Raw genomic sequence first — 27,335 nt, 5'->3', positions numbered from 1 at the left:
CACTGCATCCACACAGTGTGTGCCAAGTTTATATATAACTTTACACAGATTGGGACCCTACCTGAGCACCACAGACATAGTTGTGCTAACGGCTTTGCCTATAATTACATTTTTAAAATCTTGACGTGTGTCACAGTATGCGGTGATAATTTTGGAATTCTTCACAAAATAGAAGCCCCAATTTTTTTTTTCATTTTCACATTGGGTAGCAAACAGACGGACCTCACAAATTATTTACAACTTCTCTTGTATCCAACACAATGTATGAGGAGTGTTTGTGGCCACCTGGCAGCTCAAAAGATGGCCACCACGAACAGGCTTAGCGCTATCTACTCCATTTTCCTGATCCCAGGGATTGTCTTGCTCATCACACTTTAAAACCTCAACATGAATCTGGACTTGCATAGAGACCCCCCAGGCTTGGGCCACAATGTTGCCTGCTGCTCGGTGGTGTGAAATGGGAAGAACAATAGTCAGGTAGCCGGGTCATAACCAGTGAGGCAGAAACAAATGCAAAATCAGAAGATGGAAGAGTAGTCCGCAAACAGGCCGAGATCACAACAGGAAACAAATACACAAGCCGTGAGCTGAGCATAGAGGACTGAACCAGAAGAGAACAAGGCTGTATGTAGCAGCTTCCTTCAATATGATTAAACTTTTCTTAGAATATGGTACTATCCAATTGGCTGAATCAGAGAGCAGATTACTTCATACACCCATACTGTCAGACTGGATGGTACTACTTGTCCCAGGCACCCTAATCTTAGCGGCTGAATGGAGCCTATGTCATCCAGAGCTTCTGGTTCCAATGTCTTTTTTTTAAATCAAATAATTTTTATTAAAGCATATGACACGCAGTAACACAGTCTTACACATTTTCCACACAGGTACAACGAATACAAAACCTATTAATCCTTTTTCATTTTACGAAAATAGGACCCTTACCCCATAACCAACCCTCCCTCCCCCCAGTCCCCTACCCATTATCCAATACAACCAACTGACAACATCACCTCTTGAAAATTGTACAGCAGTACATGTAAAAGTCCCTCCAGAAGCAACTAAACGATACCCGTTCTACTCTGCAATAACTCAGCAGACGCCACGCCTGGGTAATCCATCCATCTGCCCCACACATTTTCAAATTTTGTATTCTGATCTCTCTTGATGTAGATATTCCTTTCCATAAGGACAATAAATTTAATTTTATTAATAAATTCCTTTTTCCCTGGTGGTTTTTCATCCAACCAATGCATCGCAATAAGCTTTCTCGCAGCATGCAACAACCTTCCACATTCATCCGTAGCAATATCGTCCATACAACCCAGAAGGCAGGTCAGTGGGTTACGCCCCACATTTACTCCTGTCACCTCCTGGATCAAATTAAGCACCTTCACCCAAAAGGTTTGGAGGCAAGCACACGACCACATCATATGTAACAAATCTGCATCCTCCTCACCGCACCTTGGGCATTTTGAGTCACCTCTCAGTCCTGCCTTCTTCATCCATGCCGGGGTCCTGTACACCCTATACACCAGTTATAACTGTGACACCCTCTTAGCCTCACTCAAGGAAGCCCTGGGGATGTATTGAAATATAGACTCCTACTGGGATTCCGACAAAGGACCCCCGTCCACCACCCATTTTTCCTTTATCCTTAACAGATGCTTCAATAAAACCCCATCAAACCCCTGTACATCAAGGTAATGAAGCCCCTTGTACTCCTCCAAGGCCCAATAAGCTTCAACAAGCTATCTGACAATTTAGGGTGTGTCTCAACTGCAAATATTGAAAGAACATCTTCTGGGACAAAGGAAACTCAGTCCTAAGTGTCTCAAATGTTTGAATAACATCCCCATCAAGCAACTGAGACACGAACCAAATGCCAATGCACCTCCACTGACCGAACCCCGCAATCTCATAAGCTCTGCCAATCTAGGATCAAACCAAATTGGCGTATATATCTCGTAAATTCTGTTACTCCCCTCCATTACTTAATTTTCTGCCAGACTTTCCCCAGCATAGCTATTGTTGGAAATTTTGGGGGGTTAATTCTGAATCTGCCTGCTTCCAGACTGGCTAACAAAGGGCCTTTCCCTACTGCGTGTTCAATGATTATCCCCGCTGAAGAGCTCTGTTCCTGTTCTCCCCAACCTACCATATGCTGGCATTGAGATGCTATATAGTAAATCCATGGATTGGGGACTGCCAGACCACCCTCATCCTTCCCCATTTGCAGATGTTCCAATTTGATGCTCGCCCATCCACCCTTCCAAATTAAGTCCCTAAATAGAGGATTGATCCTATAAAATTTACTCTGAGGCAGCCACACTGGAGTATTATGCAATATGTAGAGGAGCTGAGGCACAAGTATCACTTTGATCAAATTTACTCTTCCTGCAACCGACAGAAATAGCTTATTCCAGGCCACAATCTTCTGCTGGAACTTCCCAAGCAAAGGAGTCAGGTTGAGCCTCACATAGTCCTCTATTTTGTCTGAAACCATGATGCCCAGATATTTAAACTCATGTACCACCCTTAAGGGACCCCAGGGTCTAGTGTCAGGGGAGCCGCCGCGTCCATGGGCAACAACACAGACTTATCCCAATTAATAAATAATCCGGAAAGAGCCCCAAATTTTGTAATGCTGTCCATAACGGCCCCCAGAGACTCCAGCGCATCTTCCAAGAACAGTAACACGTTGCCCGCGTACAGGGCATTTTCTTCATAGTTTCCATATCTAAATCCCTTTATGTCCCTATCCCTCCGTATCGCCGCCGCCAAGGGCTCAACAGCAATTGCAAACGAGAGGAGACAAGGGGCACCCCTGCCGTGTTCCCCTATATAAAGGGAAATCTCCCGACAAGAGCCCATTTACCTGTATCCTGGCTCTTGGAGACGCATATAACAATTGCACCCATCTTATAAATCTCTCACCAAAACCCATAGCCTTCATAACCGCCCACAAATACCGCCATTCCACTCTATCAAACGCCTTAGCGGCATCTAAAGACACCACAACCCTCTGACTCATATTGTCTGACTTTACCTGCATATTGAGAAACAATTGTCTAAGATTACACGGTGTTGAACTATTGGGCATAAATCCAGATTGGTCCCGGTGTATTAGTGTCGTTATCACCTTGTTAAGACGATTAGCCAACATTTTGGCCAAGATTTTGATATCTGTCATTAATAACGAGATTGGGCGGTAAGAAGCCAGATCCGTCGGATCCTTACCCTGTTTTGGCAACACTACAATTATTGCCTCACACATGGACAACGGCAACTCCCCCTCCACGAGACCAGCAGCATACACCTCCAACAAAGTGGGAAGCAATACCTCTTTATTTTTTTTATACACCTTCCCTGGGATACCATCCACACTGGGGCTTCATCATTAGGCATAGAGGCCAGTGCGGCGTCAAGCTCCTCCAAATTAAACGGCTCTTCAAGAAGTCCCTGATCAACCATAGAAAGTCTAGGAAGCTGAACCTCTGCCAAAAAACCACCCACCTCCTCCATCGTTGGTTGTACCCGGGATTTATAAAAATCTGAATAATACTCCGTCATCACCTCCAAAATTGCCCCGCAACCAATATGCTCCGACCCATCCTTTCCCTTCAAAGCTACTATATGTGTGGGGTCTCTCTATGCCGCTACTATTCTAGAAAGGAGATGACCCGCCTTGTTCCCCTCCTCAAAATATTTAGCAGTTTGAAACATTCTCTTACATTCCGCCTTTTTCATTGCCATCTGACATACTCTATTCTGCGCTACCTTCAACCTTCCCTGTGCTTCTGGGGACTGATCACTGATTAATGCCTCCTCCAGCTCTCTTATCAACATCTGATCCTTCCTGCCCGTTTCTGCCTTGACTCAGGAAATCTCTTTAATGCAGAGCCCTCTGAAGTAAGCCTTCATAGCCTCCCATACATCAATACAGAAGCCGACCCAGCATTAATTTTAAAATATTCCTTAGTATCTCCCACTATATGTCCATCCAAGTCAATAAGATGTAGCCAGAATGGGTTCAGCCTCCACATGCCCCCCTTATCAGGCAAGGATCCCACACCCTCAAGTACCACACTCATGGGAGAATGATCCGATATTGTTTTAGCCATATACGTTACCTCCCCAACAAGGCACAACATCTGTGTATTGCCCAAGCCCCGATCTATTCTTGACACAACGAAGTGAAAGAGTATGAGAAACATGAATACTTATACACCCAAGGATGAGATATACTCCATAAATCATGCAGAGCAGTCTCCCTCAGGACGGCATCAAATGATGTACAATTACCACTCGGTTTCAACGGCTCTCGTCTCCCCTATCCCAGTGTGTGTCCGGAATGTTGTTAAAGTCCCCTATTATCAAAAACGGTATCCCTGGTAATATTCCCAGAACGCTGTGGATAACCTTTCCACAATATGGTGGTGGAATATAAATTGAAACCAGCCACATCAGACATCCGTACAATTTACAAAGTAAACATGAATCTACCTGACTGGTCTATAACCACTTTGTGATACTCAAAAGGTACCCCAGCACAGAGGAGAATGCTGACCCCCCTAGAATATGCTGAATATGTGGCATGGTATCCCACCTGAACTAATCTCTTAGCCAAAAAATGCGTTCTCTCCTTTACCATATGAGTCTCCTGCAGGCAAATCACTGACGACTTGGCATCATTCAAACATTTAAACACAGCTTGCCGCTTCACGCCATACGCCAAACCCCTGACATACCAACTCACAATTCTCATTCTTCCAGACATTTTCCTACCACAAAACATTTTATCCCACATTCTTTCATCCAGTCGCAACCGAAGTCACAACCATAGTAACCATGGTGATGTACAGTATGCAAATATTCCCCCCCTCCCCCCAAACAGAAAAACACCCCCAACGAATCCCCATTTCATCTTTCCATCCCCTCCTAACATGGAGGGGAGAGTGCACTTTATCCGGAACAGTCTGTTAACCCCGTCCAACAGTCCCGCAACTTGTCCCAACAAATGGGACTCTCACATGACTTGTGGATTGCAGCCTATTAAAAATTTCCAAAAATTCAAATTTACCCCCCCCCCAAAAAAAAATAAAATAAACAAAGCAGAAAAAACTCAAGATCCAACAAGGGCCCGCCCCCTACTCCTAAAATCACAAAAAAACAGAGGAGAAAAAGCCAATGGATCCCTCCAAAAGGAGGCAATCAGAGAAACACGAATAGAGGAGAACCGTTCTATCATCCCGCTGTGTCCTTCAGTTTCATTTGACGCAGATATTGCTCGTTGCTGTCCAGCCATCCAAGTGCCTCTTTATCCTCCACGAAAAAATTCACTTTTCCTTCAGAGACCACTCTTAGTTTGGCCGGGTACAGCATCGAGTAAGTGACACCAATCTCTCTCAGCCTCTTCTTAATGTGGATTGGCTCTCTGCTTCTGCACCTCTATGGAGAAGTCAGGAAATATGGAAATCCAGGAGCCATTTATCTTTAAATCCGGGTTCTCTCTGGCATGTCTGAGAATGGTGTCTCTGTCCCGGTAATGCAAGACCTTGACTAGCACTTGTCTAGGAGGATGCCCAGGGGGGGAGGGGATGCATAGGAACTCAGTGCACTCTTTCAATTGCGTACATCTGGGACAGCTTGTCTGCTCCAATATCGTTTAGTAGCCATTTCTCAAAGAACTCTGTTGGCGCTGTGCCTTCCGTATTTTCAGGCACCCCAATCAACCGCACATCATTGCACCTGAACCTATTTTCAAGGCACTCATACATTTTGTGGCCTTATCCGCTTTGGCAGTATAGTCCTCAGCATTGCTGATGTGTTTTTCCGCCTATCCCATCCTTTCCTTAGTCATGTACATTGAATGTTGCAGTTTGGACATATCTGCCTGAAGGACCCCCAGCTGCGCAGCCACATTAGTGGTAGTAGTGTGACTGTAAATAACCACTTTAAACACATCTTTCAGATTTGGCTCCTCAGGTATCTGGAGTCCATTGATGCATAGCACGGTGCCCTTCATCATTCCCCTGCTCGCATCCTCCTCCTGCACTCCAGTTCTGCTCCCATCACTATCTTCTCCCTTCTCCTCCCCCAGCTCCTCCATATCTCCGTGCCCCACAGGCTTATCTTTCACCTTGTCAGTCACCGCCGGGCTCCTGGTCTCCTCCGTCTGTCGGGCGAAGCATCGCAGCCTGGCTGCTGCGTCTGCTCCCCTGGAATCCTCCCCCACCAACACCGGCTTTTCCAGCAGCATTTCTTCCTGGCCGGCGCCATCTTGGGGCTTCCTCTCCAGCTCCCCTGCCACCTTCCTGGAGTTCATCTTGCCGGTCATTGCCCCGCAGGCACGCAGCTCCTCAAGCACCACACCGTTCTAGGGTTCCCCCGATAAATCCAGGTACCTGGCACTAATTTTACAGGCTACAATCCTGTATATTTGCTGATATTGAGCGGGAGCTCCTACAGCAGATGACCGCTTACATCACGTTTAGGCCACACACACCCTGGTTCCAATGTCTACTCCATTACCAGCCCCACCTGACAAATGAATAAGGACACGCTTGGTGACGTCATAGGAGCAGATTCCAGAAGACATGTGACACACTATCTGCAGAAGCCCTAATATGACAAAATTTCACAAAATCAGAGCTGTAGAAACCCCCATAAAATGACTCCATTTTGGAAATTATAACCCTCAGAGAACTAATCTATTGGAGTAGTGACTATTTTTTATTCCACAGGTACTTTCCGGAAACTAGCAAACGGTGGATGTGGGAGAAAAAAAATTGCAAATATGCTATTTTATTAGCCATCGTACTCCAGGACATAGACACAGACATACACGCACGCGCGCGTACACACACACACACACACACACACACACACACACACACACACACACACACACACTTAAGTGGGTTCTTCTAACTATAGTAATGCCAAATACATGTCGTTTGGGCACACTGGAAGGCTCAGAAGTGAGGGGAAAATTTGACTTTGGGAGAGTGGTTATTGCTGGATTGGTTAATGGAAGCCATGTTGCATTTCAAGAGCCTTTGAGCCACTAATAATGTGGAAACCTCTGTTTTTCCATTGACGGATGATGGACCTAACTGGGGACTTGTTTTTTGTTAACTGAATAGAAGTTTTTATTGGTATTATGTTCGTCAGCATAACGTTTCTTTGTGGCTTTTATTCCATATTTGGGAGGCAGAATAAACAATTGAACACCACGCTTCACTGGTTCATCCTATGAGATTATTTTATTAGACTGTGAGCTATCATTGTCTTGGTGATGAATACAATATTTTTACATAACTTGCCATTTTTACAGACAGTTTAAGTAGAAATGTTAAATGACATTAACAGATATTTTATTCAAAAATAATAATTGGTTTCTATCTTGGCAGATGACTGTACCAGGAAATCAGAGGAAAAGCTGATCTCTTCAGTTTTTAAATCAGATGATCTTGAGATCCCACAGGATACAATTGAAGTGAATGCCATTACTCCAGATATACCATCATCCCTTCACAGCAAAGATCTGTCCTCTGATCCTTTGAAACTGGTCCTGTCTTCTGATTCATTATCGACAACTAATGAAAATCAGAGTCACAAAATAAGCTTTAAAAATGGAAATACTCCTAACTCAAAGAAGCCATTTTCATGTTCTGAATATGGAAACAGTTTTCCCATCAAAAAGTCTTTTCTCAAACATCCAAAAATTCACACAGTGGCGAATAGATTTTCTTGTTCCAAGTGTGGGAAATGTTATAAGAACAAATTCCATCTTGTTAGACACCAAAGAACCCACACAGGGGAGAAGCCTTTTTCATGTTCAGAATGTGGGAAATGTTTTCAACACAAATCAGATCTTGTTTTACACCAAAGAACCCACACAGGGGAGAAGCCTTTTTCCTGTTCGGAATGTGCTAAATGTTTTAAACAGAAGTCCGGTCTTGTTGTACACCAGAGAACCCACACAGGGGAGAAGGCTTTTTCATGTTCAGAATGTGGGAAAAGTTTTATCCAGAAATCAAATCTTGTTACTCACCAAAGAACCCACACAGGGGAGAAGCCATTTTCATGTTCAGAATGTGAGAAATGCTTTAGCCGGAAATGGCTTCTTGATAACCATCAGAGAACTCACACAGTGGAGAAGCCTTTTTTATGTTCAGAATGTGGGAAATGTTTTAAACGGAAATCAGATGTTGTTACACACCAGAGAACCCACACAGGGGAGAAGCCTTTTTCCTGTTCAGAATGTGATAAATGTTTTCAACAGAAGTGCGATCTTGTTATACACCAGAGAATTCACACAGGGGAGAAGCCTTTTTCATGTTCAGAATGTGGGAAATATTTTAAAAACAAATCAAATTTTGTTATACACCAAAGAACCCACACAGGGGAGAAGCCTTTTTCCTGTTCGGAATGTGCTAAATGTTTTAAACAGAAGTGCGGTCTTGTTGTACACCAGAGAACCCACACAGGGGAGAAGCCATTTTCATGTTCAGAATGTGAGAAATGCTTTAGCCGGAAATGGCTTCTTGATAGCCATCAGAGAACTCACACAGTGGAGAAGCCTTTTTTATGTTCAGAATGTGGGAAATGTTTTAAACGGAAATCAGATGTTGTTACACACCAGAGAACCCACACAGGGGAGAAGCCTTTTTCCTGTTCAGAATGTGATAAATGTTTTCAACAGAAGTGCGATCTTGTTATACACCAAAGAATCCACAGAGAGGAGAAGGCTTTTTCATGTTCAGAATGCGGGAAATGTTTTAACCGGAAATCAAATCTTGTTACTCACCAAAGAACCCACACAGGGAAGAAGCCTTTTCCATGTTCAGAATGTATGAAATGTTTTAATAAGAAATCAGATTTGGATAGGCATCAGAGAACTCACACAGGGGAGAAGCCTTTTCCATGTTCAGAAAGTGGGAAATGTTTTAACCTGAAAGCTCATCTTGATTGCCATCTGAGAACCCACACAGGGGAGAAGCCTTTTTCCTGTTCAGAATGTGGGAAATATTTTACATTTAAATCAGAGCTTGTTATACACCAGAGAACCCACACAGGGAAGAATCCTTTTTCTTGTCCAGAATGTGGGAAATGTTTTAACCATCAATCAAATTTGGTTAAGCACCAGAGAACTCACACAGGGGAGAAGCCTTTTCCATGTTCATAATGTAGGAGATGTTTTACACTAAAATCAACTCTAACATCGGAAAAGCCACAAAGGGGGTGAAGCCTTTTTCATGTTCAGAATGTTGGAAATATTTTAACCAAAAAATAAATTTTTTAAAGAGGTCTAATACTAGGACAACCCCTTGTCATTCCTCATGTTTGCCTATTTCAAATAAAAATATTCATTCTCACTTTCTGTGTAAGTGCGTTCCAGTGGTCTTGGCACTCACATTCCCAAGGCTCATGTGAGTTTGTTACGAAATTTGCAATGGCTTAACTGTTCATGCCTTTGAATGTATTGAACATCAACAGGAAGCTAAGGCTGCTCTCTGACTAACTCTTATTGTTTGAGATGTCCAAAAGTGGAGAGAGTGAACCAAGATTAAGAATGCACTTTCTTTCAAAATGCATTTGGTATTCTATTAGTCTTTTCCCCATGTTCCCTGTGATCTTTAAATACATTTTACCTACTTGTTTCAACCAAGAAACAAAAAAGACTTTCCAGGTCACCACCTGACAGCACCATGGAGGACGTCCTTTTTATCCACAGTGGGACATGAAATTAAGAGAGTATAAAAGGGCCCTCCCCCTACCACCCATCAGTGTTTTTCCTGTCCCACTGTGGATAGGAACGGTGAGAGTACTCCGACTGGCTCCAGACGGAGGGTCTTTTTTCCCTTCCCACCTCAAGAACTCCATAGGCTGAAACTTGACAGAGGGTCCCTCAGCTCACCCAGTGTAGCGCTGCTTCTGGGGTACAGGTCGCTTCCTCCTGGTGGGGGCTCTCGACCGATGACGCCGCCCCGGGTATTCCCGCATCCTGAGCTGACTCTGTGGGCATAATGTTTCATCATGAGGCCAGAACTCATCACGGGGCATCGCTGGACGCCGCACGTTGCAGCCAGGCGATAACACTTCCGGGTTGCAGTCAGCAGTGGGCGGGGCAGCATCTCCTCAGTACTGGATGGAGGAGTGTTTCTGGGGCAGGTCGGTGAGCACGGCAGCAGCGCTCCAACACAGAACACACAGCACCATGGGATATAAGGTAAACGGGGAGGTCCTCAATGCCTCATTAAAAGCTGTGGCTCAGTGGTAGAGCAACAGCCTGGAGACATTATGTTCGGCGTCTTCTATCGAACCTGTCATGGAGGACACCGCTAGGCTAGAGGAAAGCCAGGGGCATGTGAGTACTCAACAGATTGGGTTATCTCCTAATTCCCATCAGGGTGCAGCCACCTAAAACAGTGACACTTCTGTTTTATAGGGCGCTTCTTCCGCTACAGACAAAAAAGAAGTTCAAAAGTCTGGGAAATATAGGAAGTGTCCCATGTGCACCATAAGGTTAAAGGATTCGTGGCAAAAACCCCTCTGTGAAGCATGCAAGCCTCCCTTATGACAAACATGAGGGCTATGATCAGAGAAGAGGTGCAAGCGTCCGTTTCTGGTCTTGTTGTTACTCAATCCACACAATCCGACCAGTCCAGGAAAACGATGAGGTATTCGGTCTCTTCTGAGGGGGCCTTGTCCGAGTCTGATCTGGAGGACAATGAGTATAGAGATCCTCCAGAGAGAGAGGGAAGATATATATATATATATATATATATATATATATATATATATATATATATATATATATATATATATATATATATATATATATTCTATGGACACAGACGAGCTGCTGGAAACAGTAGGACGCACTATGCAGATCGTAGAACCCCCAACAACTTGTTAGGTACAGGATGAGATGTTTGGGGGCTTACGTTCTCAAACCTCAAAAGTATTTCCGGTGAACCCCCATATTCGCTCTACGATTTTGGAGGAATGGGAGGAGGTGGAAAAATGTCTAACTATTCCTAAAGACTTTAGACTTAGTCTTCCATTTGACCCTGAGGAGGTCAAGGACTGGGAAGACATTCCTAAAATAGACATTCCTTTGGCCAGAGTCTCCAAGAGAACTGCCATTCCCTTTGAAGACTCCTCTAACCTGAAGGAGCCTATGTATCGGAAGGCAGATGGGCTCTTGAAAAGAAATTGGGAAAGTTCGGCAGCTGTAATATGTGCAAATATAGCAGCAACATCAGTGGCACAATCTATGCATTTATGGATAGATGATTTGGCGTATCAATTGTCAGCCAAAACCCCTAGAGAGACTATACTGAAATCTGTACCCCTTCTAAAAACGGCGATTTCATAGCAGATGCTTCTGCAGAATCGGTAAGATTCACTGCTAGGAGTCAATCTTTGTCAAATGCAGCCAGAAGAGCCATCTGGCTTAAAAACTGGTCAGGGGATATGCATTCTAAAAAAAAACTTTGTGCTATTCCATTCTCAGGGGGAAGAGTGTTTGGGCCGGTTCACGATGATATTTTAGAGAAGGCCTCAGATGAGAAAAAAAGGTTTCCAGAAGAAAAACGCAAAGAATTTCAGCTATTTCGCAGACCCGCTTTGGTCAGAGAACAGACTACAGGGGAAAAGGGAAACAAGGAAGATGGAGCTATCCCAAAGGGGGAAATACTAGAGCCAGGGGTAAAGATACCACCTTCTCAGGTTCAAGGTCAGGGTATCACAGGAAATGCCACCAGAGTAGGGGGGCGCCTGACAGGTTCCTGGAGGGTTGGGAAAGAGTAACTACAAGCCCTTGGGTTCTACAGCTGATCTCCCAGGGATACAAAATAGAGTTCTTCTCTTTACCCCCACAAAAATTCCTGATATCCGGCTCCCATCTAGTTTCAACCTCTCCCATGTGAATAGACATTCAGGACCTCCTGAAAACAGAAGCAATTATTCCGGTACCTCCTCTGGAGATAGGACGGTGTTTCTATTCACGTCTTTTTTCTATAATGAAACCTTCCGGAGAATCAAGAACGATTATAAACCTCAGACATCTAAACACATGGGTAAGATACAAGAGGTTCAAAATGGAATCTATAAAGTCCACGATTCCCCTCTTAGGGAGAGGAGTGGTAATGAGTACTCTAGACCTAAAAAGTGCATATTGCCATGTCCCGATTTACCTATGCCATCAAAAATACATCAGGTTTGCAGTGGAAAAAGAAGGCAGCGTTTTCCACTATCAGTTTCGTTGCCTACCGTTTGACCTAGCCTCAGCCCCCAGGGTTTTCACAAAACTTATGGTAGAGGTGGTAGCCTACCTGAGAAATCAGGATATCACGGTTGTCCCTTACCTAGATGACTTTTTGGTGGTAGCAGATACTGTAGGCCAGCTCAGGACCGACTGTCAGTCTTTCATCTCCACACTACAGAATTTGATGTGAATTGCAAATTGGTCAAAATCCGATCTAGTACCCAAACAGATAATAACATTTCTTGGAGTCATGTTGGACTCAAGTATAAGAACGTCCTTCCTACCAGAAGAGAAATTGTCCGGAATAGTAAACAGAATCCGTCAGTTCACAAAGGACCGAGTTTCCATCAGAGACATCATGAAGATTTTGGGGCTGATGACGGCCTGCATACCCTGTGTGAACTGGAGTCAGTTTCACTCTCGACGACTTCAACAGGCGATCCTCGCATCCTGGGACAGAAGGCAGAGTTCACTGGACAAGGAAATATGCATATCTCCTCTAGTAAAGACCTCCTTGTATTGGTGGACAATTCCCAGGAACCTTCGAAAAGGAGTTCCTTGGATTCATTCTCCCGAAGTCATAGTCACCACAGACGCAAGTCAGCCAGGCTGGGGAGGACATGTCCAGGAAACATATTACCAGGGACAATGGAGTCTGAAGGACAGCAGGGAATCCTCAAACTACAGAGAGCAACTCGCAGTCTGGAAAGTCCTATCTTCCGCTCAGTCCTTGGTAAAAAACATGCACGTGAAAATACTGTCAGACAACACAACAGCAGTAGCCTTACTTTTTCATCAAGGTGGTCCGAGGCACTTGGCACTGCAGCAGCTGGCAGAGCGAATTTTCAGATGGGCAGAGAAGAAAGTGCTTTCAATCTCGGCAGTTCACCTGGAGGGCACCAAAAACCAGGTGGCGGACTTCCTAAGCAGGAAAAGAGTGATGGCAACAGAATGGGAATTGAACGACGAAGTGTTCAGGAAATTATGCAAACGTTGGGGAAAACCAGACGTAGACCTTTTCGCAGTCAGACAGAATGCAAAGGTCAAAACTTTCTACTCTCTGAACCCTCTAGACGGCCCAGCTGGGATCAATGCCCTTTCACAGTCGTGGAGCAGAGGCCTGTTATACCCGTTCCCTCCGCTTGCTTTAAAACAAGAGTTCTCAGGAAAATTTCTGAAGACAGGGCCAGAGTCATTCTTGTGGTGCCTTTCTGGCCAAGTAGAAGTTGGTTCCCCTTACTAAAGAAAATGTCAGAGGAAGAACCCTTCTTTCTCCCCCGAAGAGACCTTCTCCATCAGGGACCTATCCTACACCAGAATCCAGAAACCCTCTGGTTATCAGCCTGGATCCTGAACGCCAGGTCCTAAAATCAAAAGGTCTGTCAGACTAAGTTATTTCTACTCTACAAGCAAGCAGGAAGCCAGTAACTTCTGCAATGTATAAAACATTTTGGAAAACATTCTGTAGCTATTGTGGGTAGGCGACAGTCGATACTGACCACCCCAATATTCCCAAGATTCTTGACTTCTTGCAATCAGGTTTTAGAGCAGGTCTTAGACCCAGTACCTTAAGGGTACAGGTGGCGGCCCTTAGTGTGTTCTATGACTCTACCTTATCATCTCATCCCTGGATAAGTCGGTTTTCCAGAGCAGTTGCGAGATTAAAACTATTGATAAGGAAAACTGTCCCACCATGGGACCTAAATTTAGTCCTTAACCAACTCTGCAGACACCTGTATGATTTAGAACACTAGCTAGTTATTAGTAATCTGTCCCTAAAACTGCATTTCTCGTGGCCATCACGTCGGCAAAGAGACTAGGAGAGCTCCAGGCTTTTTCTATACAGGATCCTTATTTGCAGGTTTTTAATGACAGGTTGGTTTTGAAAGTTGACCCAGCATTTCTCCCGAAAGTAGTCTCGGATTCCAATATGAATCAGTATACTGGTCACCAAAAACTATTGTCTCCTCCCACCAGCCCAGGAGCAAATTGGCGTATGCAGGAGCACAAGAATTTGCCCATTGTCGTGCCTCTGAGCTGGTGGTAGAGTATGCCATTGAATAAAAAGACATTTTTAGTCAAACAACTCCAACAACTTAAGAACAAACTCATTATGGCCAGAACACTGTTGTCCCCTGCCTTTTAGAAAGTACTCCACTGCTTTAAGTCCATCAGTATGGTTAATAGAGGAATATAGGGCCTCCACATCAATTTTACAAAGGATTATTTCCGATTCCAAAACTAGTTGGGAAGAGACTACACCGCAAAACGCGCGTCGGGGCCTGGACTTCACCTACAGGTTATGACTCCACTCTATTCCATGTATTAAAAATGCCTGCACCTTATTTAATATATTACTGATTGCACTATATAATGTTTACATGGGTATAAGACTCAATTAGCACTATGCACTTTCAATGCTGCTCATTCTAGGTCTGTTTGTGACCAGGAGGTATTACGAGAGTATTGAGTTATAATTGATTGCATGTTAGTATAGAAATATATTGTAAATCTTGTGGTGCATATGTTACCTATTTATACATACTGAAGGATTTATACCTCATATTTAATCTGTAGGTGCAGTATCTGTTATTTATTTTCCCTTATTTATTAATATATATTTTTTATGTTTGATTTTTTGAATGATTCAATAAAGATTTATATTAAATTTTAAGATATGCAGCATAGACTTCTATTTCATGTAGGTTGTTATTGTTAGATTGGAAGTGCCTGCTTACAAAGGGCCCCTCTTTCTTGGGTATATAACATGCACAGAAGTTGACTCAAATGGGTTTGAATGGCTACTAAAGGTAACATCCTCACCTGTGACCTGTTTGCTTGTAATCAGTGTGTGTGCATAAAAGCTGAGTGATTTTCTGGGATCCAGACAGACTCTTAAACCTGGAGAAAGCAAAAGAATTGTGAACGGATCTATGGGAAAAGGTAGTTGAACTCTATAAAACAGGAAAGGGATACAAAAAGATATCCAAGGAGTTGATATGCCAGTCAGCAGCGTTCAAACTGTGATTAACAAATTGAAAATCAGGGGCTCTGTATAAACAAAACCAGGGTCAGGTAGATGTCATCCACAACTGCCAGGAAAATTGTTCGGGATGCAATGAAAAACCCACAAATAACATCCGCTGAAATAAAGGACTCTCTGAAAACTAGCGGTGTGGCTGTTTCAAGATGCACAATAAGGAAGCACTTGGAAGAAAAATGGGCTGCATGGTCAAGTCGCCAGAAGAAAGCCATTACTGCGCAAATGCCACAAAGTATCTTGTCTACATTACATAAAACAGCACAGAGACAAGCCTCAAAACTTCTGGAATAAGGTAATTTGGAGTTATGAGACCAAAATTGAACTTTTTGACCACAACCACAAACATTACATTTGGAGAGAGGTCAACAAGGCCTATGATGAAAGGAACACCATTCCTACTGTAAAGCACGGAGGTGGATCTCTGATGTTTTGGGGATGTGTGAGCTACAAAGGCACAGGTAACTTGGTCAAAGTTGAAGGCAAGATGAATGCAGCACATTATCAGCAAATACTGAAGGCAAATTTGAACTCATCAGCCCAGAAGCTGTGCATGGGACGTACTTGGACATTCCAACATGACAACAATCCAAAACACAAGTCCAAGTTGACCTGTCAGTGGCTAGAGCAGAAGAAAGACAAGGTTCTGGTGTGGCCATCTCAGTCTCCTGTCCTGAATATCATTTAGCCACTCTGGGGAGATCTTAAGCGCGCAGCTAATGCCAGACAGCAAAAGAATTTACAGGAACTGAAGGCTTTTTGCCAAGAAGAGTGGACAGCTTTACCATCTGAGAAAATAAAGAAACTCATCCACAACTACCACAAAAGACTTCAAGCTGTCATTGATATTAGAGAGGGCAATACACGGTATTAAGAAATGAGGTATGTGAACTTTTTATCTGGGTCATTTGGATGTTTTGGGTTGTCATTACAATTTAAAAAGAGAAAACAGTAGTTTAACAATAACTGGCTTCACCCAATCATTAACCATGATTGGAGAAAAAGTGTTGGTGTTATCTTTCATATTCTCTGAAAAAAGGCCAAGAAAGCAAAAATTCGGCAGGGATATGTAAACTTTTGAGCACAACTGTACATGCTTCTATAAGTTTTGCTCCTTTCAAGACCTCTATTACACACAAGTCATCTCAACCATTCAACTCCAGGCAGTCCACATTAAAGCCTAGACCTTCCTTACACTCCCGTTTTATGGTCACAAAGCCCTCAACTTCCAGATCCTCCACCATATCAAGGTCTTATCTTACCCTAACCTTTTCTTACTTGAATTGACAGATTTCTGCCCTTTCCATGCACTTTCAGTATATGCTGGATTTTCACAATAAAAGTAAGCCTTTCCTTAAGGTGGTGGTTCATTGCACCCCCTTACAATAAACCAGTGGAACCTCGAGACGTTTGTTTGTCTGCTTTCCAAGGGTCTTTCGTTTAGCTTCTTAGGCAGCTTTTCCTCAAAATTCCTTTTATAGAAGCTGTTGCAAGGCAAAAAATGAGAAAAAAAAGTAGTGGGCGCTGTCACAATGAAAACCAAGATGAGAAGGTGTAGAAAAACAATGAACTTTTATTTATCACATGATGAGAGGAAGAAATTAAATCAATGTTGAAACACGTTGCTGTCTTTTAATAAATGTGTTATTTTTGTACACCTTCTTATCCTTTTCTTCATTGTGAAAGTGCCCATCATATTTTTATTCTTTTTTTTTTTTCTTTTTTTTCACATGTTTTGCCTCGCAATTCTTATAATGAGCCGCTCTGTCTGTTTTAATGGGTGGATCAGCAGTCTATATGGGTAATACCACTTCACTACTACTCTCATCAAAGTTGTGCCTGACCTGCACAATTCCATCTGATGAGCAGATTCCATCTACTCTTCCCTGTTTCTTATCACCAAGACTTCATTTTTGAGAGCTCTTATTTTATCTTCTAGTTTTATAGATGCTGGAATTTCTGGTGCTCAAACCTTCCATTTACAGCGTGTCTGAGTTTGCTGCCATTTCCTGGATGATTCTCTTCCACATTCTCCATCAAAATAAGGTAGTTTTACCACTCATGACCTCATTTTCTCCAAATGTGGTCTTGACTTTCTACATCAGTAAGTACATTGTCCTCCCCTCAACTTGTCCATCTACAGTTCATCCATAGGATCCTACTCTCCACCAGTCTGGATTTGGCCCAGGACTCTAGGCATATCTTCCCTTAACGTAAGCCTTCCAGCATACTGATTTTCTTGTCAACCTCCAAGACAACCATATTCAAATGGATTAAGTCAACTTTTGTGGAAGCCTACAAGACCAAAGACAATTCTTCACCCCTTTAGGAAATTGCTTATTCCACATGTGCAGCTAGACATTAGGTTCATACATACTGATCACTATTGCTGGTCAGGAGGTAGAGCAGGTGGAGAGTTACAAATATTTGGGGGTCCATTTGGATAGCAAACTGGACTGGAGATGCCACTCAGAGACTGTCTACAAGAAGGGGATGAGCAGATTGTATTTCCTAAGGAAACTGAGGTCTTTTAATGTGTGCAGCAAAATGTTGGAAATGTTCTACCAGTCTGTAGTGGCAAGTGCCATCTTTTTTGCAATCATATGCTGGGGTAGTAGTGTGCGGGCCTCTGATGCTAATAAGCTGAATAAGCTTATCAAAAAGGCAAGCTCTGCTGTCGGTTGCAATCTGGACTCTCTTGAGGAGGTAGTGGAGAGAAGAACTCTGAAAAAGTGTATGGCAATCATGAACAATAATGCACATCCACTATATGAACTATTCATGAGACAGAAGAGCACCTTCAGTAACCGGCTAATACTTCTGAGGTGTAAGAAGGAAAAATTTAGGAAATCGTTTGTGCCAACTGCTATGGGGATGTACAACAATAACATTAGGGTTAAATCATAAAGGTGATTGTCTACTTTATTCCTTCTACTTTTCAGTTTACCCGCTGTGTATGTCCTATTCTAATGTATAATGTCCTTCTGTCAACTACACTGTCATGTCAATTAAGTAATTCATTTTATGATTCTTATGATGTAAGTTGTGCTGCGATACCATAATTTCCCACGGGATCAATAAAGTGTATCGTATCGTATCGTATTTGTCATAGTCTATAAAATTCACTCTACGGCTTTTGCCAATGTCATCTTAGGAAGGAAGGTATTGCAGGCTGGTGTCAGTTTGGCAGTCCACATGGTTGGCTGTTATTTTTCTACCCATTGGGACTTCTCTGGAACGTCCAACGGTCCTGGGTCCCATGTTGCTAACAATGGTGTGACATTAACCCCTTCCCGACCCATGACGCCTATGCGGCGTCATGGAATGATCGCATCCCTGCAGATCGGGTGAAAGGGTTAATTCCTATTTTACCCGATCTGCAGGGAGAGGGGGAGTTGTACTTCAGCCTAGGGGGGGTGGCTTTGCCCCCACGTGGCTACGATCGCTCTGATTGGCTGTTGAAAGTGCAACAGCCAATCAGAGCAATTTGCAATATTTCACCTATGAAAATGGTGAAATATTGCAATCCAGCCATGGCCGATGCTGCAATAGCATCTGCCATGGCTGGAAATCATGTACTGGCCCCCCCCACCGCCCCCGATCTCCTCCCCAGTCCTCCGTTCTGTCAGGTACCCCCCTCCGTCGCCCTGTTCGCTCCCCCGTGCTCCTGTCCGCTCCCCCGTGCTCCTGTCCGCTCCCCCCGTCCTCCGATTCCCCCCCCTGTGCTCCGATCCACCCCCCCACCACCCCCTCATACTTACCGATCCTCCCGAAGTCGGTCCGTCTTCTCCCTGGGCGCCGCCATCTTCCAAGATGGCGGGCGCATGCTCAGTACGCCCGCCGAATCTGCAGGCTGGCAGATTCGTTACAGGTACATTTTGATCGCTGTGGTAGGTTCTACCACAGCGATCAAAATAAAAAAAATAATAAATAAACCCCCCCCTTTATCACCCCCATAGGTAGGGACAATAATAAAATAAAGAAAATATTTTTTTTTTCTTTTTCCACTAGGGTTAGGGTTAGAACTAGGGGTAGGGTTAGGGTTACGGGTAGGGTTAGGGTTAGGGGTAGGGTTATGGCATGTGCACACAGAGCGGATCGGCCGCGGATCCGCAGCGGATCGGCCGCGGATCCGCAGCGGATCGGCCGCGGATCCGCAGCGGATCGGCCGCGGATCCGCAGCGGATCGGCCGCGGATCTGCAGCGGATTGGCCGCGGATCTGCAGCGGATTGGCAGCGGATTGGCCGCGGATCGGCCGCGGATCCGCAGCGGATTGGCCGCGGATTGGCAGCGGATTGGCCGCGGATCCGCAGCGGATTGGCCGCTGCGAATTCGAAGCAGTTTTCCATCAGGTTTACAGTACCATGTACACCTAAGGAAAACCAAATCTGCTGTGCCCATGGTGCGGAAAATTCCGTGCAGAAACGCTGCATTGTATTTTCCGCAGCATGTCAATTCTTTGTGCGGATTCCGCAGCGTTTTACGCCTGTTCCTCAATAGGAATCCGCAGGTGAAATCCGCACAAAAAAACACTGGAAATCTGCTGTAAATCCGCAGGCAAAACGCAGTGCCTTTTACCTGCAGATTTTTCAAAAATCGTGCGGAAAAATCTCACACGAATCCGCAACGTGGGCACATACCCTTAGGGTTAGGGTTGGAATTAGGGCTAGGGTTGGAAATAGGGTTAAGAATAGGCTTGTGGTTAGGTTTACGGATAGGGTTAGGGGTGTGTTGGGGTTACAGTTGTGGTTAGGGTTGGGATTAGGGTTACGGTTGGGATTAGGGTTAGGATTAGGGTTGGAATTAGGGTTACGGTTGTGTTGCGGTTAGGGTTGTGGTTAGGGGTGTGTTGGGGTTAGGGTTGTGATTAGGGTTATGGCTACAGTTGGGATTAGGATTAGGGGTGTGTTGGGGTTAGTGTTGAAGTTAGAATTGAGGGGTTTCCACTGTTTAGGCACATCAGGGGTCTCCAAACGCAACATGGCGCCACCATTGATTCCAGCCAATCTTGCGTTCAAAAAGTCAAATGGTGCTCCCGCCCTTCCAAGCCCCGACGTGCGCCCAAACAGTGGTTTACCCCCACATTTGGGGTACCAGCGTACTCAGGACAAACTGGGCAACAACTGTTGGGGTCCAATTTCTCCTGTTACCCTTGCAAAAATAAAAAATTACTTGCTAAAACATAATTTTTGAGGAAAGAACAATTATTTTTTATTTTCACGGCTCTGCGTTATAAACTTCTGTGAAGCACTTGGGGGTTGAACGTGCTCACCACACATCTAGATAAGTTCCTTGGGGGGTCTAGTTTCCAAAATGGGGTCACTTGTGGGGGGTTTCTACTGTTTAGGCATATCAGGGGCTCTGCAAACGTAACATGATGCCCGCAGACCATTCCATCAAAGTCTGCATTCCAAAACGTCACTACTTCCCTTCCGAGCCCCGGCATGTACCCAAACAGTGGTTTACCCCCACATATGGGGTATCAGCGTACTCAGGAGAAACTGGACAACAACTTTTGGGGTCCAATTTCTCCTGTTACTCTTGCAAAAATAAAAAATTCTGGGCTAAAAAAATATTTTTGAGGAAAGGAAACACATTTATTATTTTCACGGCTCTGCGTTATAAACTTCTGTGAAGCACTTGGGGGTTCAAAGTGCTCACTACACATCTAGATAAGTTCCCTTGGGGGTCTAGTTTCCAAAATGGAGTCAATTGTGGGGAGTTCCTACTGTTTAGGCACATCAGGGGCTCTGCAAACGCAACCTGACGCCCGCAGAGCATTCCATCAAAGTCTGCATTTCAAAACGTCACTACTTCCCTTCCGAACCCCGACGTGTGCCAAAACAGTGGTTTACCCCCACATATGGGGTATCATCGTACTCAGGAGAAACTGGAAAACAACTTTTGGGGTCCAATTTCTCCTATTACCCTTGGGAAAATAAAAAATTGTGGGCTAAAAAATCATTTTTGAGAAAAGAAAAATTATTTTTTATTTTCATGGCTCTGCGTTATAAACTTCTGTGAAGCACTTGGGGGTTCAAAGTGCTCACCACACATCTAGATTAGTTCCTTGGGAGGTCTAGTTTCCAAAATGGGGTCACTTGTGCGGGAGCTCCAATGTTTAGGCACACAGGGGCTCTCCAAACGCGACATGGTGTCCGCTAATGATTGGAGCTAATTTTCCATTCAAAAAGCCAAATGGCGTGCCTTCCCTTCCGAGCCCTGCCGTGCGCCCAAACAGTGGTTTACCCCCACATATGGGATATCATCGTACTCAGGACAAACTGGACAACAACATTTGGGGTCCAATTTCTCCTATTACCCTTGGGAAAATAAAAAATTCTGGGCTAAAAATCATTTTTGAGGAAAGAAAAATTATTTTTTTATTTTCACGGCTCTGCGTTATAAACTTCTGTGAAGCACCTGGGGGTTATAAGTGCTCACTATGCATCTAGATAAGTTCCTTGGGGGGGTCTAGTTTCCAAAATGGGGTCACTTGTAGGGGAGCTCCAATGTTTAGGCACACAGGGGCTCTCCAAACGCGACATGGTGTCCACTAACGATGGAGATAATTTTCCATTCAAAAAGTCAAATGGCACGCCTCCCCTTCCGAGCCTTACCATGTGCCCAAACAGTGGTTTACCCCCACATGTGAGGTATTGGTGTACTCAGGAGAAATTGCCCAACAAAATTTAGGATCCATTTTATCCTGTTGCCCATGTGAAAATAAAAAAATTGAGGCTAAAATAATTTGTTTGTGAAAAAAAAGTACTTTTTCATTTTTACGGATCAATTTGTGAAGCACCTGGGGGTTTAAAGTGCTCACTATGCTTCTAGATAAGTTCCTTGGGGGGTCTAGTTTCCAAAATGGGGTCACTTGTGGGGGAGCTCCAATGTTTAGGCACACGGGGGCTCTCCAAACGCGACATGGTGTCCGCTAAAGATTGGAGCCAATTTTTCATTGAAAAAGTCAAATGGCGCTCCTTCCCTTCCGAGCCCTGCCGTGCGCCCAAACAGTGGTTTACCCCCACATATGAGGTATCAGCGTACTCAGGACAAATTGGACAACAACGTCCGTGGTCCAGTTTCTCCTTTTACCCTTGGGAAAATAAAAAAAAATTCGCTAAAATATCATTTTTGTGACTAAAAAGTTAAATGTTCATTTTTTACTTCCATGTTGCTTCTGCTGCTGTGAAACACCTGAAGGGTTAATAAACTTCTTGAATGTGGTTTTGAGCACCTTGAGGGGTGCAGTTTTTAGAATGGTGTCACTTTTGGGTATTTTCAGCCATATAGAACCCTCAAACTGACTTCAAATGTGAGGTGGTCCTTAAAAAAAATGGTTTTGTAAATTTTGTTGTAAAAATGAGAAATCACTGGTCAAATTTTAACCCTTATAACTTCCTAGCAAAAAAAAATGTTGTTTCCAAAATTGTGCTGATGTAAAGTAGACATGTGGGAAATGTTATTTATTAACTATTTTGTGTCACATAACTCTCTGGTTTAACAGAATAAAAATTCAAAATGTGAAAATTGCGAAATTTTCAAAATTTTTGCCAAATTTCCGTTTTTTTCACAAATAAACTCAGAAATTATCGACCTAAATTTACCACTAACATGAAGCCCAATATGTCACGAAAAAACAATCTCAGAATCGCTAGGATCCATTGAAGCGTTCCTGAGTTATTACCTCATAAAGGGACACTGGTCAGAATTGCAAAAAACGGCAAGGTCATGAAGGGGTTAATGAACAGTAACTGCCAGTTGGATCTGTACCAGTGTGTGTTCACACATTGTGATCTGTTGCGGAAACTATATGCAGCAAAGTCCTCACGAGTAGACACGCACTGAATCATTCAGATCTTGCTAACAATTTTTCTGTCTTCAGCAGCACCTTTAAAAAAAAAAAAAAAAAAATACATGATATTCGCTTATGCAACCAAGGTGTTAGGTCCCAGCAGTGTTGCTCTGTGTATTTGGGCTTTCTCTGGCGACTTCACTTCAGTGTGGCCCATACAGCCTGATTAGTTGTAGAGATCAGATGGGACAAAACATTTTTGATGGTTTTTCTGTAAATTGTCATAGGTTGCTTTTTGTTGAGGGTCTGACGACTGCTGGTCCCCCCCACTGTTCCATAGGACAGGCTTTGGCAGAGACCACGCTTCATATTTTACAAAGGGGTAAAAAAAACTCCTCTTAGCAATGTGGAAGAGTATTTTTAACCAAGAAGGAGTACATAATTTGCAGTAATTCACATTTATAGTACATGGATAGGCACACATAAAACTAAGATCTCACTATTAATGAGGGGAAACTTTATCTTATAATCAAAGATTAAAATGTTCCTTGTCAAATATTTCAAACTACAACACATATTTTTCATTGTGTCAGGATGGGTTGCAGACTTAAGAAACACAGCTCAAGAAATGCAACAATGATCAGAGGAGCAACATCAGGGTCTGTTCCAGGTTTTCGTGTGCCCGGGGCGAAAGAGTCTCGGTGGCCCCCTTTAACACATACCACAATTCATGATGCACAGATACGGCAGAGAAATACAGGTATAGTACAGTGCCAAAGATTTCACTTCTTACATTAACGGCAAATCCATACAGTATTATGGGCACCACATAATGCTCCATACAGTATTATGTGCGCCACACAGTGCTCCATACAGTATTATGTGCGCCACACAGTGCTCCATACAGTATTATGTGCGCCACACAGTGCTCCATACAGTATTATGGGCACCACATAATCCCCAATACAGTATAATGGACCCAAATATATTGCTCCATTTAGTATAATGACCCCCATATATTACTCCTACAGTATACTGAGCCCCATATCTTGCCTCATAGAGTATAAGTCCCACATATTGCTCCATACAGAATACTGGGCCCCATATAGCACTTCATACAGAAGAATGGACCCCATATATTGCTCCATACAGGATAATGGACCCCATATATTGCTCCATACAGAATAATGGGTCCTATATATTGATCCATACAGAATAATGGGTCCTATATATTGCTCCATTGCTTTCAGTTGTTTCACACTTTTTTGTTAAGTATGTAATTCCACATGTGTTAATTCATAGTTCTGATGCCTTCAGTGTGAATGTACAATTTTCATAGTCATGAAAATACAGAAAAATCTTTGAATGAGAAGGTGTGTCCAAACTTTTGGTCTGTACTGTAACATTTATGATCACATTTATCAGGCACTCTACGCTGAGTACTTACATCAGTGTTCCCATCTAAATCTCAGAGTAACATGACAGATGAAACCCTCGATGGATATATTCACTATAAGGCTGGAGTCACACACACAATGTATAAAAATACTGTCCGTTTTTTACAGACCAAATACGCAGCAATGTTCCCTGAACAGTGATCCGTATGGCATCCGTACAGGGAGATTTTTACGCAGGCTTGCAAAATGGACATAGAATGGATCCATGGGCTCAAATATTCATGAAAACATATATGTATATATATATATATATATATATATATATATATATATATATATACAGGTCCTTCTCAAAAAATTAGCATATAGTGTTAAATTTCATTATTTACCATAATGTAATGATTACAATTAAACTTTCATATATTATAGATTCATTATCCACCAACTGAAATTTGTCAGGTCTTTTATTGTTTTAATACTGATGATTTTGGCATACAACTCCTGATAACCCAAAAAACCTGTCTCAATAAATTAGCATATCAAGAAAAGGTTCTCTAAACGACCTATTACCCTAATCTTCTGAATCAACTAATTAACTCTAAACACATGCAAAAGATACCTGAGGCTTTTAAAAACTCCTTGGCTGGTTCATTACTCAAAACCCCCATCATGGGTAAGACTAGCGACCTGACAGATGTCAAGAAGGCCATCATTGACACCCTCAAGCAAGAGGGTAAGACCCAGAAAGAAATTTCTCAACAAATCGGCTGTTCCCAGAATGCTGTATCAAGGCACCTCAATGGTAAGTCTGTTGGAAGGAAACAATGTGGCAGAAAACGCTGTACAACGAGAAGAGGTGACCGGACCCTGAGGAAGATTGTGGAGAAGGACCGATTCCAGACCTTGGGGAACCTGAGGAAGCAGTGGACTGAGTCTGGTGTGGAAACATCCAGAGCCACCGTGCACAGGCGTGTGCAGGAAATGGGCTACAGGTGCCGCATTCCCCAGGTAAAGCCACTTTTGAACCATAAACAGCGGCAGAAGCGCCTGACCTGGGCTACAGAGAAGCAGCACTGGACTGTTGCTAAGTGGTCCCAAGTACTTTTTTCTGATGAAAGCAAATTTTGCATGTCATTCGGAAATCAAGGTGCCAGAGTCTGGAGGAAGACTGGGGAGAAGGAAATGCCAAAATGCCTGAAGTCCAGTGTCAAGTACCCACAGTCAGTGATGGTGTGGGGTGCCATGTCAGCTGCTGGTGTTGGTCCACTGTGTTTCATCAAGGGCAGGGTCAATGCAGCTAGCTATCAGGAGATTTTGGAGCACTTCATGCTTCCATCGGCTGAAATGCTTTATGGAGATGAAGATTTCATTTTTCAGCACGACCTGGCACCTGCTCACAGTGCCAAAACCACTGGTAAATGGTTCACTGACCATGGTATTACTGTGCTCAATTGGCCTGCCAACTCTCCTGACCTGAACCCCATAGAGAATCTGTGGGATATTGTGAAGAGAAAGTTGAGAGACGCAAGACACAACACTCTGGATGAGCTTAAGGCCGCTATTGAAGCATCCTGGGCCTCCATAACATCTCAGCAGTGTCACAGGCTGATTGCCTCCATGCCACGCCGCATTGAAGCAGTCATTTCTGCCAAAGGATTCCCGACCAAGTATTGAGTTCATAACTGAACATTATTATTTGATGGTTTTTTTGTTTGTTATTAAAAAACACTTTTATTTGATTGGACGGGTGAAATATGCTAATTTATTGAGACAGGTTTTTTGGGTTATCAGGAGTTGTATGCCAAAATCATCAGTATTAAAACAATAAAAGACCTGACAAATTTCAGTTGGTGGATAATGAATCTATAATATATGAAAGTTTAATTGTAATCATTACATTATGGTAAATAATGAAATTTAACACTATATGCTAATTTTTTGAGAAGGACCTGTATATGAGACACATATATATACACATATATTTATATTTAATACAGCGCTAGATAGCTTAAAAGCTGGTAATTCAATTGCCGGCTTTTGCTATCTCCTTCCCAAACCCGACAGGATATGAGACATGGTTTACAGACAGTAAACCATTTCATATCCCTTTTTTTTGCATATTCCTCACTAGTAATGATAGTAGTGTGTGTGTACAAAATTTGGTGGCTGTAGGTGTTAAAATAAAGGGTTAAATCATGGAAAAATCTGGCATGGGCTCCCGCACAATTTTCTCCGCCAGAGTGGGAAAGCCAGTGACTGAGGGCAGATATTAATAGCCTAGAGAGGGTCCCTGGCTATTGCCCCCCCCCCCTCGGCTAAAAACATCTGCCCCCAGCCACCCCGGAAAAGGCACATCTGTAAAGATGCGCCTATTCTGGCACTTAGCCTCTCTCTTCCCACTCCCCTGTAGCGGTGGGATATGGGGTAATGAAGGGTTAATGTCACCTTACTGATGTAAGATGACATTAAGCCTGGTTAATAATGGAGAGATGTCAACAAAACACCTATCCATTATTAATCCAATAGTAATAAAGGGTTAATAATACACACACATTATGAGTAAAGTATTTTAACCCCTTCATGACCTTGGGATTTTTCGTTTTTCCGTGTTCGTTTTTCGCTCCCCTCCTTCCCAGAGCCATAACTTTTTTATTTTTTTTGTCAATATGGCCATGTGAGGGCTTATTTTTTGCGAGGCGAGATGTACTTTTGAACGACATCATTGGTTTTAGCATGTCGTGTACTAGAAAACGGGAAAAAAATTCCAAGTGCGGTGAAATTGCAAAAAAAGTGCAATCCCACTGTCATGATCTGTTCTG

General features: G+C 43.3%; 4 protein-coding genes across 6 annotated transcripts in view; 1 reads left to right on the top strand and 3 right to left on the bottom strand.

Annotated features, from left to right (window-relative positions):
- LOC143766649 (uncharacterized) overlaps window positions 1-9,377 on the top strand; it is a 28,934-nt gene extending 19,557 nt beyond the window's left edge. For all 3 annotated transcript variants that reach the window (XM_077254466.1, XM_077254467.1, XM_077254465.1), the window contains one exon: window positions 7,416-9,377. In XM_077254466.1, the coding sequence (XP_077110581.1) occupies window positions 7,416-9,193 (1,778 nt within the window). In that variant the 3' untranslated portion in view covers window positions 9,194-9,377. The remainder of the gene's footprint in view (window positions 1-7,415) is intronic.
- LOC143766657 (uncharacterized) overlaps window positions 1-27,335 on the bottom strand; it is a 1,190,188-nt gene that overhangs the window by 166,387 nt on the left and 996,466 nt on the right. The gene's annotated exons all lie outside the window — the stretch shown is intronic.
- LOC143766661 (uncharacterized) overlaps window positions 1-27,335 on the bottom strand; it is a 447,161-nt gene that overhangs the window by 256,700 nt on the left and 163,126 nt on the right. The gene's annotated exons all lie outside the window — the stretch shown is intronic.
- Window positions 1-27,335, bottom strand: part of LOC143768242 (uncharacterized) — a 688,323-nt gene that overhangs the window by 505,038 nt on the left and 155,950 nt on the right. The window lies entirely within an intron of this gene.

The sequence above is a fragment of the Ranitomeya variabilis genome, chromosome 4, assembly GCF_051348905.1.
Source record: "Ranitomeya variabilis isolate aRanVar5 chromosome 4, aRanVar5.hap1, whole genome shotgun sequence".
Classification (NCBI taxonomy): Eukaryota; Metazoa; Chordata; class Amphibia; order Anura; family Dendrobatidae; genus Ranitomeya; species Ranitomeya variabilis.
Note: the sequence above shows the minus strand (reverse complement) of the source record. Positions and strands in the feature narration are given on the sequence as shown.